Source organism: Pelmatolapia mariae, linkage group LG13, assembly GCF_036321145.2.
Source record: "Pelmatolapia mariae isolate MD_Pm_ZW linkage group LG13, Pm_UMD_F_2, whole genome shotgun sequence".
Lineage (NCBI taxonomy): Eukaryota > Metazoa > Chordata > Actinopteri > Cichliformes > Cichlidae > Pelmatolapia > Pelmatolapia mariae.
The window spans coordinates 13,651,523-13,665,855 of NC_086238.1; the positions used below are offsets into that span (position 1 = coordinate 13,651,523).

General features: G+C 38.1%; 1 protein-coding gene across 4 annotated transcripts in view; it reads left to right on the forward strand.

Annotated features, from left to right (window-relative positions):
• Window positions 1–14,333, forward strand: part of adgrb3 (adhesion G protein-coupled receptor B3) — a 115,147-nt gene that overhangs the window by 43,751 nt on the left and 57,063 nt on the right. For 3 of the 4 annotated variants that reach the window (XM_063492293.1, XM_063492295.1, XM_063492294.1), the window contains exons 3-5: window positions 6,108–6,218; window positions 8,754–8,915; window positions 14,036–14,200. In XM_063492293.1, coding sequence (XP_063348363.1) covers window positions 6,108–6,218; window positions 8,754–8,915; window positions 14,036–14,200 — 438 coding nt within the window. The remainder of the gene's footprint in view (window positions 1–6,107; window positions 6,219–8,753; window positions 8,916–14,035; window positions 14,201–14,333) is intronic. The other variant, XM_063492296.1, reaches the window with a different exon arrangement.

Here is a 14,333-nt window from a genome sequence, read left to right on the forward strand (position 1 = left end):
TCAGCATATAAACTGTGTGGCTTTTGACGGTATACATGTTTGGATCAGTTGAAATAATATGAAAACAGAATGCTGATGCCCGTTCCCTGAAGTGTATGGAAAAAGAGGAGGAATGATCTGCTCACGGCACCCAGCAACAGGGCTTCTTGATGCAGTGCTTTGATAACGTCAGAGCTCCATCTAGGTTGCTTTGTGAGGTACTGCTCAATAACCTTGTGATTTAACATTGTGCTGTAAATTATCAATGCAATCTCCACTCATTTGCCTACACATCAGTGATGCAAAATATATCCTCGCTGCTAAGAACAGCCTGCATTCTGAGTGCTTGTCTCACCACACTTGCTCCATTTTTAGGCGACTTCACATGACTTTTCAATGAGGTGCAGTGGCAGTTGCACAGAATTCTAATTTGGCTTCAATCTAAGTCATTAGGAGAGTCAACAGGAAGCAAACAGATGGCAGAAGGAATATGATGGATAATTGTGTGTCTCAGAGGACAATTCGTAATTTGTATCTGATTCCGTGCAACCCCCTCATTTTCTTAATGAAGGACTAATTGAGTTTTTTACATTGGCTCAAGCATATGGTCCCACCAATAGTGAAGGGTTTCTATAATGGTGGTAAGGAGATATCTTGAGGACAACGGAATAAATTTTAAAGACTGTTTCCGGATGGCCTAACATGAGTCAGTTTGGACATGGGAGTCTATTCATGAGCTAAAATATGATGCATCTTCATTACATCATAATCATTGTTATGAGTCATCATCAGTTATCATCACATGTGTTTACTTTTGGACCCTGAAAAGTAGTCTTCCACTGATACTCGGAGAACAAAATGTACTGTCCTGTTTGAGTAAAAATAAAACGTGGTAGCCGAATCTGTACTCTGAATAAATGTATATTTGATGTTTTTATATCATGTTTTTCTTATGTGCTCCACTGTTACACATTATGACTGACTTTCTTGGACTTTTTTGTTGTTTTGTTTGTTTATTAGAACGTTTCTTTCTTTTTTTACTGCAGTATACTCATTGTTAATTAAAGTTATGTTCCTTTTTTGTACAGAACAATCCATAATCCATCAGAAAAGCCTGTGATCATTTTTCTGCATTGATGTTTATGTTTGAATAACAAAGCAGCGAGCGGGGCCTTTAGCACAAATAAGACTTTGTTCAGCTATTAATTACAACACAGCTATTTTAGCACATTTTCATTCTTACTTTTTTAAAAGACAAACGTCTAGGTTTTTAGGATCTTTAAATATATTTCCATTGTAATTCATGACTTGAACATAAGTCCTAAATATCTAAAAATGTACCTACTACCCAGAAATATGACTACATTTGACCAAAATTTGTCAGCCTCAGTAGCATAGCTGTTGAGTAATGGATCAAAGTCAAGCCTGAGCTTGGGAGGTATTTCTCTTCCTAGTCTGTGTGGACCGTTGTCTCTATTTTTTGAGAAATTACACTTTTCAAAGTGCAGCTGTAATGAAGTGCTTCTCATTAAAAGCTGCGTTTGTGACAGTCAGTCAGTCAGGCAGGAATGCATGGAGGGCAGTAAGTGAGGTACCCCTGATAGAAGCTACTCATAGCGACTTTGGAGTAAAGGCTCATTTCATGCAAGGTTAGACACATCCGTCATTGGACATGGGTCTGGCTTTTACTACCTTTCAATGAAATTACACATGGAATGTGTCCACATATTGAAGATGGACCTGGAAACGGAATGTCTACCACTGGACTCTGTGGCTGCCGTGATCACTTTCAGTGTTAAAAATCCACCGTAGGCAGCGAATCAAAGCCGAATGTTGACAAAGGTCATGGATCCAGGGAACTTGTGCTCTCTTTGATAGTGTGCAAAGTCTTTGTTTGTAATGTGTTTTTGATGCAGTCAGTAGTCACACATTAATTAAATCAAGCATGAATATCTTTGAAAATATGCCCACTAATTAAGCTTTAAGCCCCCCAAAATCAGGCTCACTTAAATAGTTTGCTCCGGGTTTAAAATATAAAAACACCAGGCTATTCTTCTGGTGTAAGCATGCTTCTGGTGTAATAATCTGCAGAGGTTACAGTCCTGTGGTGACAAGGTCGGTGCTTCCATGTCCATAATCTGAGCAGACATTTTGTAACATTTTGACCAAATACATATTTCTCATTATTGTTTTGGCTGCTCCACGGTTGTCGTGGCTGGTTCTGCATGCAGCACTGGCTTTTCTAACAGATTCACCTCTGGAAATCTAACTGGAACAAAGGCGCTATTTTTCTTTCCATTCCAGAGTGGCCACACATATCTCGCAGTAAGATCAACTTACAAAGCAGCATGACTCGCGAGACTAGCCACTCAATCATTTCAGCTCCTTAAAGTTGAGAGGAAGGTACTTTTGCTCAAAAAAGCCTAATCTGATTCTCAACCTCTTTATTACTCACCTGATTTGTTGATAATCCCAGACGGGCAAGCAAAATGGCTGCCATTATAAACTGATGGCACAGCATGGTAATAGAATTTGCTTGCACCTTTTCAAAGGATCCGTTTTATTTTTATTTCTTTTGCACTTACTGAAAATAATTGCAGTTTTGATGCTGCATTACTGAATGGAATGCTAATTCTGCTTCTTCAGTTAGCAAATTAGGAGCTTTTAAAAATGTAAAACGCAAGAAGAGTGTATGCATTAATTTGTCTGAGGTTTTGTGTATGGATTTGGTAAGAACTGTTGATAGATAGATAGCATTCCTTCAGTTATCAGTACTTTTATGCATTAACTATAAACCAAACATATTTAAAAAAAGTAGTTAAGGTCTAAATTTGCCATGGCCCTGGCCCCATGTTAAAATGTTGTAGACAGAAATAAGTAAAATGTGGTTATTACTGATTTATTCACCAAGGACTTTGAAGCAAATTCACTGCCTTTTAAGCCAAAGGAATTCCTCCACAAAAATGTTGCCTATTTCTGGAAAGCAATCCCAGTATTTCTCATTCTGAAATTAGGCTAATAGGCACCAAAGTAGTTGTAACGCCGTAATATTGAGTTTCTTGTCCAAAAATTGTGTGCTTTGCCAGTGAAGCGTTACATTGAGGTTATGTGCAAGATAAACTAAGTGAACAAATCAGTCACTGCAGGGTAGCAAAGAAAGGTAACAGTGATGGATTTCTCTAAATGGCATTGTGTTTCCTTTGTTGCTGAAGCATGATGGATATCAACAATAACTATGCTCTTTAGTCCTGACTGAGAGAGAGACATCTCATAAATCTTAAACTTAATTTTCTTTCAAGCACACATTTTAAAAGTTCTAAATACTGGACAAAACTTCAAAATAATTCTGTCTAAAACGGAAGAAATGTTTTCAAGTAATGACATGCTAAATACATCAACTGCGCTCTCTGCCTTGTAACACAGTGAAGACACATTGTTTTGGGGTGTCTTTGACAAATGACAACAGTCTATCCCTCCAGTTATTAAAAATCTGGTTTGTCTCTCATATTTATCCTTACATGGCTACAGGCTTGAATACAATCCCAAGTAGTTCAATTATACCTTATTTCCCTGTACTTTTCTGGTGTCATGTTTTGACATCTTGCTTCTTTTTTTAATATAAATTCTACCTCAGGCTGTCTAAACACAACATTAGGATTAACATCTTGGCTTTGTGGCATCAAAAGAGGCTCCAATCTCACGGACTTAAAACTGAGATGTCTTCTGCGCTAAATCAGCCAGCGCTAATTTGTGTACCAACAGGTTGAGCCTTTTTAATAGTTGCCTGTCCAGACTGATTTAGAAATAATCACTCAAATATCAGTCACAAAATGATGAATCTGTGACTACGAGGAAAGACTTGTATTTAAAAATGTGTTAAAAATGTGTGTGTGTGTGTACTTGCGCTGTAATAATTGCCATCCAAATATCTTACTGACACCACTCTTAATGACATGCTGCAGCGCCTTTGTTGCACTGTTGATCATCAGCTGCTGATTAGGTGTGACTGGCTGCAAGGCTAATATCACCGCTGAGTTGATCAATGTTTCGCAAAGGCACATAATCAACACCATGAAAAAGTATGATAATCATCGATGATTCATGAAGCCAGCGATGTTGATTGGTATCTAAAAATGACAATACAGAATGTCACAGCCCCTGACACCATATGTCCTTTTTGATACCTGAACTGACACCAAGGTCATTATGCTTTGCACCTTTTTGTTTTTTAATCATTGCTTGCACTGAATGCCACTGAAATGGATACTCATTCAAAAAGACACATCACTTTAAGGGCACCCAGCTAGCCCCACCGAGCCAAGTGGCAAGCGAGTTTTACTGTATGCCGTCGTGTAGCTTTTAGTGTTTTCTTCCATTTGTATAAAATAATTAAAAAGCAGCGCGCGCTGTTATTTTTAAAAATTTCCCACAAAGAAGCAGGCATTCAGACTGACTAAATCAGACAGGCCTTTTATTCTGCCAAATGAGGAATTAGTTTATGATTCAAGACACCACAGGGTAGAGCATGAAACACTGTAAAGCAATAACATGTCAGAGTATCTGCAGCAGTTAGCCTTACACGGCTGAACGTTAGATGAACTGCCTGCTGTTTGTCCAATCATCAGTGTACCTGCTCATTCTTTGTACGACAAAGAGTTCACACTGTGCTTTCTACCTAATTTCAGCAAAACAGATGTGGACATGATCAAATCAGACTGAAAGACCTTTGAACAAGCTTCTAAAGCGTGTTACTTTGTGCAGTCACGGTCTTGAAGATCCCAATCAGCATCAAAAGGCTGCGATGTTTGTTTCTACCTGGCGGCTTTCCCTCCTTTCATTGTACCCTCTTAATATTCGAATTTTTTATGCGAGCACAAACACAGTTTCCTTGATGCTATAGTGGGTAGTGATGTTGTTTGAATCTAGCTGCCCTGATTTCTTTATTTATTTTTCTTAATCCAATCACGGAACATGTTTGTTGATGTGATTTGGTTAATGCCAACAGTCTGATGCGCGGATTAGACAACTGTCTTTTCTGTACTCAAGTGATTTACCGTATAATTAGTCATAACATTTCTAACTTTCTGTGTAACGTGATCAGATCAGATGACAGATTTCTCCCTCTATGGCTCACTTTGAGGGAGGTCAGTCTTTCGAGGCTTTCGGCTTGGTGCTGGGATTTAGGAAAACGAGGCTACAAACTCTATTAGGAGAGATCATTTAAGCACTCCTATCAATGGCTGATGCATTGTATTGTCTAATGTACTAACATAAGTTATGTGTAAATCTGTTGTTAATGCATCACCTGCATTGCCTATTTGCGAATGATAAAATCACCTCATTAGGCTCACGCTGCCATAAGTAATGCTAGATTTTAATTAAAAACAAGAGTTCAAAAACAATTTGCATGAGCTATTTACAGTATGATACATCTGCTTAAAAGAGCTGATGCAAATTCCTTTCTAATTGCAATATTTCTAGCATCACTTTTCTCGGTGTCGCTTGAAAACACTGTGCTCATTGTCTCTTTGTTCCTTTATGGGAAGCAAAGACGGCATGCATTGTAATGAATACAGCTCAGAATACATTTGTCTAAGCCTCTCAGTCTCCTGGACTTGCCCAACCAAAAAGAAATCACACAAAGTGTTGAGGAAACCGTGGATCAATAGCATGTTATGTCCATGACCCCCCCTCCTCTGTGGCTTTCTGATGGCTTACACATTTTTACTTTCATTTATTTTTCTTTTCTTTTTTGGGTGTGCAGGAGGGTGGGAGGGAGGGCGGGAGGGAGGGAGGGAGGGAGCTGGTCTAATGAAATGTTAGTCTTTAAAAGCAAACAAACAAACAACAACAAGAAAAAACAATGTGAGTTTATCTGCATGTTTGCTATGTGTCTACGCTGTGCTTTCAAGCTCAATTAATACTTCCAACTCACCCGTATAAATTCGTTGCATTGTTCTATGCCATAGAGAAAAGGACAAATTAAATACAACCTTGTGTGGTCTTTGTTTCTAGCCATGTACTGCAGTTGCTTCAAACATCCTGAAAACAGTATGTAATAAGCTTTTTGTTCTCAGAACATCATGTTTAAGCCTAGCTTTCATATGAACCTCTATTCTGTCCCATAGAATATGGAATGATCGGAGAGCATACAGTAAAAAGTCAGCGGCCAAGATCAGTTCATGACACAAAGGCCCTGCAGGAGCAAGCTGAATCTGCTAAATTTATGGCACAAACTGGTAATACAATAGTTATGTTTCTTGACTTTATTTTGTTAACTAAACTTAATTTCATCATGCATGCTCTCTCTTGTACTGCACCTTTTAAGTGGAAATGTTTTGCATTATTATTTTTCCTACTCATTCTCTATTGCTACATATGGACGAGGAAGAAAATTTCCCATTTCTCTAGGAGTATTTACTTTGAATATAGGACATAATTGGGTTTTGTGGGTCTGTTTGTTTTATTGTCACATAGTGAGTTGGCGAGTGGATTACTCATACAGTATATTCGGGGAACATTAATTAAACAGCAGTTTAAAACTACGGCCCAGATGTAGTTAATTATTTCCTCCAAGGCGTGATAAATTAAATGTCATTCGATGAAAAAACCCACCCCTTCAGCCAAATATGAAACACATACTTGGCAAAAGTTGAACTGATAGATGTTGCCCTTAGAGATAAAATGAACCTGTGTGGTTTCAGCAAGTGTAGCAAATTCAAAACTTAAATGATCTAAATTCATTATGGCTTTTACGATCCACCATTTTTGGCATTTTTTTTAAATAAAATCAGAAAGTAGTAAAACAAGTTAGGTACAAATCCAAGCAAAATCTTTATTTTGCTTTCATTATTTTTTTAAGTATCTTTTGCTTTAATATAGCTAGACAAGATTTGTTTTTAGTGGGTGGGTTTAGTTGTAGCTACTATTAAGTTTTTGTTTTTTTAATTTTAAGTTTTGGGAAATGTTTTATTTTTTTCATGTGTTATTTCGTTTAAATTGCTGTCATTGTTTAAAAACTCCTTTCCTTTCATTGTCATTTTAATTTATGACACACTGTACATGCATTCGCACCACTACTAACATATACTCATTAACATCTCTTCATTTTCCCCACGCTGTAGGTACGTTGTTTCCCTGTCGAGTTGCATCCGCTGTGCTTTTCTGTTTTCTCATTCTCACACAATTTACTCTCCCTGTACTGCCTCATTTAACAAATTGATCCACCTCTCAGTCTATTTTATGATCTACAAAATTAAGGGCAGGGTTAAGACCCCTATTTGGCTGAATCTATGTGTCCTTGTTACAACATGCTGTGAAACTACTTTAAATTCTGATATGATTTGATGACTTTCAATGACATAAATGTATTCAGAGCTGAAATTGAAAATATTTCGCTTTGTATTGAATTATCCCTCCAATGCATAAAGCCTCAAAGAAAATGAATTCTTCACCTGGATTTTAACATAATCGTAGAGCAATTATTCGGTGACTACACTCATGTGGGAATTTTATTGTCCACTCACTTGTCACCAAATTATTTATTCTTTTTTTCTTTCATTCTGGCTATCGTGGCTTTGGAAATCACCCCACTGCCTCATCATACTATGCAGCTTTATTTAGCATCTCATGGCTTTTTTGGGGTACCTTTTGTACCATTAAAATTGAAAGGCTCAATGCGGTTTCTTCCTTTTTTCCCTTTAAGTTAACTCAGACATCTCCAAGTTAATGTAACAGCTATGGTCCTTTACCTCGCTAATCTGCTATACTTTCTGCTACGTATGATGATTTAATGATGATAAGTCTGCACGCAGAGTTAAGCAACTGCAAATTCTCCCTATAGATTTAAAGGCCTAGCCCACAAAGACAGACTCACGTTCACATCCTGTGGCTTAAATACCACAGATTACACATCCTTCTGGGCATCCACAATTTAAATTTAAGTGTACGGAAAACCTTCTGCTTTGAGCCACTCATGAAAATGGCTGTGATCTGCTGAATAAAATCAGCTAACTTTCTCATTTTCCTCCATCCCTGGGAGTTAACAACTTGAGCTAGATTAAAAAAAATTTTTTTTTTTGAAGCCATTGTCTAAAACACAGAATTTGCTCCAATGTTGTCAAGGAAACTAGATAGTTTGCTGCAGTGCAAGGAAATCCACATTTAAGACCCCTTTCTGAACTAACACCCATTAAATTCCATTTTTATTTTCTCAGATGTTGTCTTTTCTTGCATGCCACCATGAAATTTTGTTTTTGCTTATAGCGAATTTGCTTTTTTAAACATAATATTGAGTTCCACTGAAATGCATGACCTTTTTTTTTTTCAATGAATTGAAAGCGATAGATGTAACCCTAGTGTCTACTGTTCATTTTTTCCAACCATAGCTGTACCTTTTCTGTGATCTTTGCATGAATTTGGTGTAAAAAGGCAGACTAATATACAAATTACTCCTACACTGGAGAGCCATTTGTTAATGCTACTACTCCCAGTGATTGCAGCCACAAAAACACTTTTATGCTGCCTGCAAATGGAATCACAAGTCAAAAGAATTAAGCTGCCAATTCAGTATTCATCAAAGATCACATAAAGGTAGAATAGACTGTATGCAAAATTTCTTCTTTAGGACCTCACCCCACCCTGACGTTACTCATGTTGGCTCCTCCCTCTTTTACTCAAACCTGCCCACATTGCCCCACCCTGCCCAGTATAAGCGGTATAAGCCCCAGGACCATATTACTGCATTTAACTAGTGTCACCCTTCTCCCACACAGGTGAATCAGGTGCAGAGGAGTGGTCCCAGTGGAGCTCATGCTCTGTAACATGCGGTCAAGGGTCGCAGGTGCGAACAAGAACATGTGTCTCACCATACGGAACACACTGCAGCGGCCCTTTAAGAGAATCAAGGGTTTGCAATAACACTGCCCCTTGTCCAGGTAGTGTTAGCCGCAGATTCTTGAATATTAATGTTTTGCACCTTTGTTGTTGATATGGGAGGAAATGTGTTGTTCTGTTTTAACAAATTTCTGAATGTGTCTATATTTCCAAATGTATGCAGTAATAATATAATGAATCTAATGCTTTGTTTCTTTGATGTTATTTTGTGAATGTTGTTTTTCTTTTTTCATTATCAATTTTGTGTTTTCCATTTCATATAACTGTGAATCAATTCATCAGCATTGAAATGGTTTAATGACATGTGGATCCACATGGAGCCCGGGGAGCTGTAGATACTGATATATCGTCAGCTTCATTTTCTTGAAGGTCAACTGTGCATTTTAAAATAGCTTTCTTCAAACACCCTTTAAGGCATTTCTTCCTCAATCCATGATGGCATGGCAGATGAGTCACTGGCAGTCAGGTATCAGCATCAGATTCTTTGCTGGCTGGTGATTGCAGCATGAAAATGTTTGTCAGAATGAATCTGGTAGAACAGCGTGTCACAAGTAACCCCTGTCAATTTTTAGTTTTTTTTTTCTCTTTTTTTACTCCCACAAATAAGTTGATTTAGCTTTCGGGTTTAGTCAAAATATTTGATGGCGATCATAAACACAGTGCATCCGAGACCGCAAACTCCTAAGTAATTATGGCCGATCAAAAACACTGCAAGCTGCATCCTCTGACATTCTGATTAGTGATGTATTATATCCTATTTTAGATAGAGTCTGTCTAAGTGGGAAGTTGGTGGTTTTCAAAAGGGTCATTCCTTTAGTGTGCGTCAACACTGAGAGACAGAAAGAGAATGAGTCATCATTATAAAAGAGCATCATTTCAGCCCTGATGTGACTCCTCAATGCCCAGTATTATTCAGTTCAGACAGCATAAACCCTGCTGAATTATCACTGTGGTTCCAAAACTTTTTTCAAATAACAATGGAGAAAATCACCATAGAACTGTGCCTTGACACTTAGGGGAAACTAAAGCAATTAGAAATTTTAATTTTTAAAAGAGCAACAAGATAGAGATTCTAATTTGCTCACTTGTTTAATGGGTTTTCAGTTTAGACCATATCAATGCACTCCTGCTGTGTTGTTAAATTGCTCTGTCTATAATACTTGAAAGATGACGGATTTGCTGTTCTCTTACTTATACTTGAAATCTACCACTAGGATCAAAGAAGTTGTTTTACCGGGTCATCCTTAAAATACTTACATAGCACTAACTATACTTAGTTACCATAGCAAACTGCTACAAAGAACTCCAGCCTGGCATGGGGCCACATGAAACACAGAGTATACATCTAATATTCTGTAAGGCAGACATATCGATTAGCTTTTTTTGCTCTCTGTGCTATGCCAAGCTTAGAAGAACACCTCCAAAATACATTATGCCTAAAGACACATCACTTCCAGTCAAAAGAAACCTTACCTTATAGTTGCCATGACTGAAAACAGCAACATCGTCTGTGAACGGCGTTCTGAGCTCTGCATCTTGAGATCAAGCATGCTGTTAGAAATCCTGGGTCTACATAAGTTGTGATACCATACACAACATGATGGAATATGCCAAAATACAGCAACACATCTGCTGTATGAAATATCCCCTGGGTTGTAAAATGCTAGTCCTTTCACAAGCCAAGCAACAAAAACCCATGGCATTTTTCTGTTGAATCTTATTCACTTTATTCTTAGTAGCACAGTCTACAGGAATTCTGATATCTGACATTTCTTCAGTTCAGGGTTTTCTACAGCACTAACATTCAGTGCATATTCGAGGTTACTGTTAGATTCTTAAACTGTAGCACACAATAAGATATTCATCAGTAATTTTTCCTTACATATAAGATAAAACCAGGAGGAAAGCACATATGTCTAAAATCTGATTCCATCCTGAATAAAAGTTGGCATCCTCTGTTTTTGTAAAGACTAATATTATGTCTCACGTCACCTTCAGACATTTCACAATATGAGGTTTGGTAAAATCATAAAGAGCTATACCTTTGACATTAAACCCCTCAGGCTTTCTGTTACTTAAGTTCAGTTAGCCGGCAAGCTTTGCAATGTAAATCCACAGGAAGGCTCTTTGATGCCATCCCTTTGAACACGAGAAGGAAGCATAAACTGTGCTAGCTATCTGCATTGCTATGAAGTGTCACCCAAGGTAACAGGTTTATCTTCTTTTTTTTCTTTTTTTGTGTTGTCAATTTTTTTTAGGCAGGATTATATTCTAAGTAAAGCTAGCTACATCATCAGGTCGGGGTTAATAATTTAAAGTTAGGTTGTTTAATGCCGCTCATACCCTCCATAGCTGTAGCTAGCTGCTAGGTTTCCTGGTTTGGTTTGCAGGATATATTCACCTGTGCTTAGCATGGGCACTGAGGACAATTACAATGGAATAAAAAATGAAGTGTGTAAAAATAGAAAAATAAGTGGAGAATAAGTAAAACACAGGTCAAAAACCTACACTTTAGAATCAGTACAAATATGTCAAGATTTTACATGCATGATAATATATAAAATCTTGTTTAGACATTTTGGTTGTCAGGTCTTTTTCTATGAAAAGACCCTCTGAATTTAACTGAATTACTGTGTGACAGATGCAAATCTGCTCCACTACAGAAGCATTGATTGGGTTATCTGAAGCTACTTCAAACCACTCTGTATCAAAAGAGAAGGCACTCAGAAACAAAATAATAAATACTGTATGGTGACTACAGTTGGGTAAAAGGAGCTAGCTAGCAAGTTAAAAAGGTTAAACTTCACTGGAAAGCAATGAGAAGGCCACCCAAATCCCAGCTTACCTCAAATTAATGAAAACATTCTTGGCAAATGCAGTTGCTTTGTCCATCATCTTGTACTGGTCCAGGAATTTCACCTCTAGCAGACCAATAGCATTGCTCATGGACATCCCTGTAAATCATGGCTGCAGTTCAGAGAAAAAGCACACAAAGGGACAGAATCCTATTCCATCTTTGCTAGCTGTGGTGACTGCAAGCTTTGAACTCGAATATTTCAAAGTAAAGGCTTCAGTCACCATGGGCCACTTAGCTAAGAGCATCAAAGTAGCGCCTAGAGGCACGGGCTGGGACAGACGGTAGCTTGCCTCATGGCGGACCATAGGCTTGATCCCAAGATCCAACTACTCTACAACTGATCCTGAGATCTAAAAATTTGTACTGCGAGGACTTTAAGCTTCTGCACAAGCTGTGGACAGCGACCCTTCTGAAGAGGATTTATCAAGCCCCAGCGGCCACTGTACAGTAGTCAGACATACATTACTAAGGTCTTAAGTCCTGTTTGTAGTCAAAAGATGATAAAACCACCAGATATGCTGTGTTTACAGTAAACTTCTATTAATTGTGCGCATGCTAATTTGCAAGTGCAAGACATGAGAAATTCCTCCCACACTTCTGAAAATGTAGAGCCTAATCACGGCCACAGCACCGTCCATCTACTACAGGTTTCTGTTTAACATCTGCTTATTTAAAACATTGGAAGACACACTGAAGCTGAACGCTCATTTTCAATAGCCATCAGAGCTCACCAGAGCCTATACTGCAATGTCATATAGTATTATTATTTAATATTATGATTTACTTTTGAAAGTGGCCACCTTTCCATTTCTCTCATGCAGAAAATAATCAAGTTAGGTCAGGGTGATATATTAGAGCATAAGTATAAGTTTGAAGATTTATAGATAAAAACAGGCATTGACTTTTCCCATTCAGGCAATGGGAAATTCCTTTCTTTGAGTTATTCTATTTCCTTTCAGTAAGAGCATACTTTTGGTAACAAACACAGTTTCAGTATTTTCTGGGTTTTATGCAATGCACTTAAAGTTAATGCTGGGCCTTAACTCTGTCAGTAAATGTACTTCAGTGCTGGCATCAAGCTGCCAACAGTTGCATCAGAAACTAATATCAGGGGTTAAACTTTTACATTTTGAAAGCAGTGTGTTCATCACTCCATATCTCTGTGTACATTTAGGAGTACTGCCAAGACAAGACAGGAGGTGTCTTACTTCTGTCTGCCTCTCAGATTTCCACATTTCCCTCTCCAAAGTAAAACTATGAGCCAATAGCAAATATTCTCCGCAGTTTTATGAAGACTCACCATCTGTCAACTAGAACCCAGTTAAGCTTACACACAAACCAAGATGCCAGAGGAATGCTGCCTTTTGCCAGCTATTGTTTAAAATTAATTGAAAAAAAAAAGCAATTATAGTTTAAAAGTTGCACTTTTGTCAAGAAACATTGTGTTACATTAGAAATATCTATATTTAGAAGCATGTTTCAGTGGAATAAATTATCTGAATAGATAGATCAGAGGATATTAGAGTATTCGTTTATGTCAAACTCACGGTTGACGTTGAATGCTAGATAGATAATCTCACTGATGTTGGCTTTAATGAGCAGCGGTGACAAAATGTTGTTCAAAAACAACATGCCACAGATTTATAATTCAAAAGGAAACAACATAACCCCCGCAACATATATCATAATGTTCAATACATTTTCTTTTGGATTTATCTGTCTTTCCTGACATGTAGTCTAAATATTGCACACTTACTCTGAGGACTGGAAGCAGGCTATAGATTGTGTGTTTTGTGCATTACCATGATCAGTATGTTAGTGTAATGACAGCTTTCCAGAACCATTGTCAGCCCACATTATCTTGAAGGTCCCCTGCTATTAGATTCTCAGTCAACCAAGAAGATTCAACAGACTGTGACATTGTTAGACCTGCTGTTCCTGATGGTTACCTTGGTTTAGATAGTCTGGACTCTTATTGTTGGTGTTCTGCACGTTGAAACTCCCTTGTCAGAGATTGACATTTTTATTGTGTTCTATCTGTGCTACTGTATGACGCGTTGTTAGAGGAGCAGCATTTGCTGTTATTGTGATAAATGTTTGGAGGAGACTGCAGCTTATGGCTGAGCTAGAGAATAGCCCCCACAATGTCTGTGTGCTCTGTGTTTTACTTACATTACTCTGTTGCTAATTCTTTTGATTGATTTTGTTTCATTTATGGCTCAGCGCAGTTTGGTGAGGCCTTTGTTTATGCTGTATCAGAGACAGAGACATTGATTAGGCCTGACGCCTTTTCTGTGCCCGCAGTACACGGTGTGTGGGAGGAGTGGTCACCGTGGAGCCTGTGCTCATTCACATGTGGCAGAGGTCACCGCACTAGGACTAGGATGTGCTCTCCTCCCCAGCATGGAGGCAGGGCTTGTGATGGACCTGAGACCCAGACTAAACTTTGCAACATAGCCCTTTGCCCAGGTATCATCTGTCTGCTCTCTTAATCTGTTAGAAATCATTTTATTAACAGTTATGAGTAAAGCATGGACTCGTTTTAAAAGATCAGTTCTGTAAAATGCAATACACCTTACATATATTAGTCAGTGCAATATTT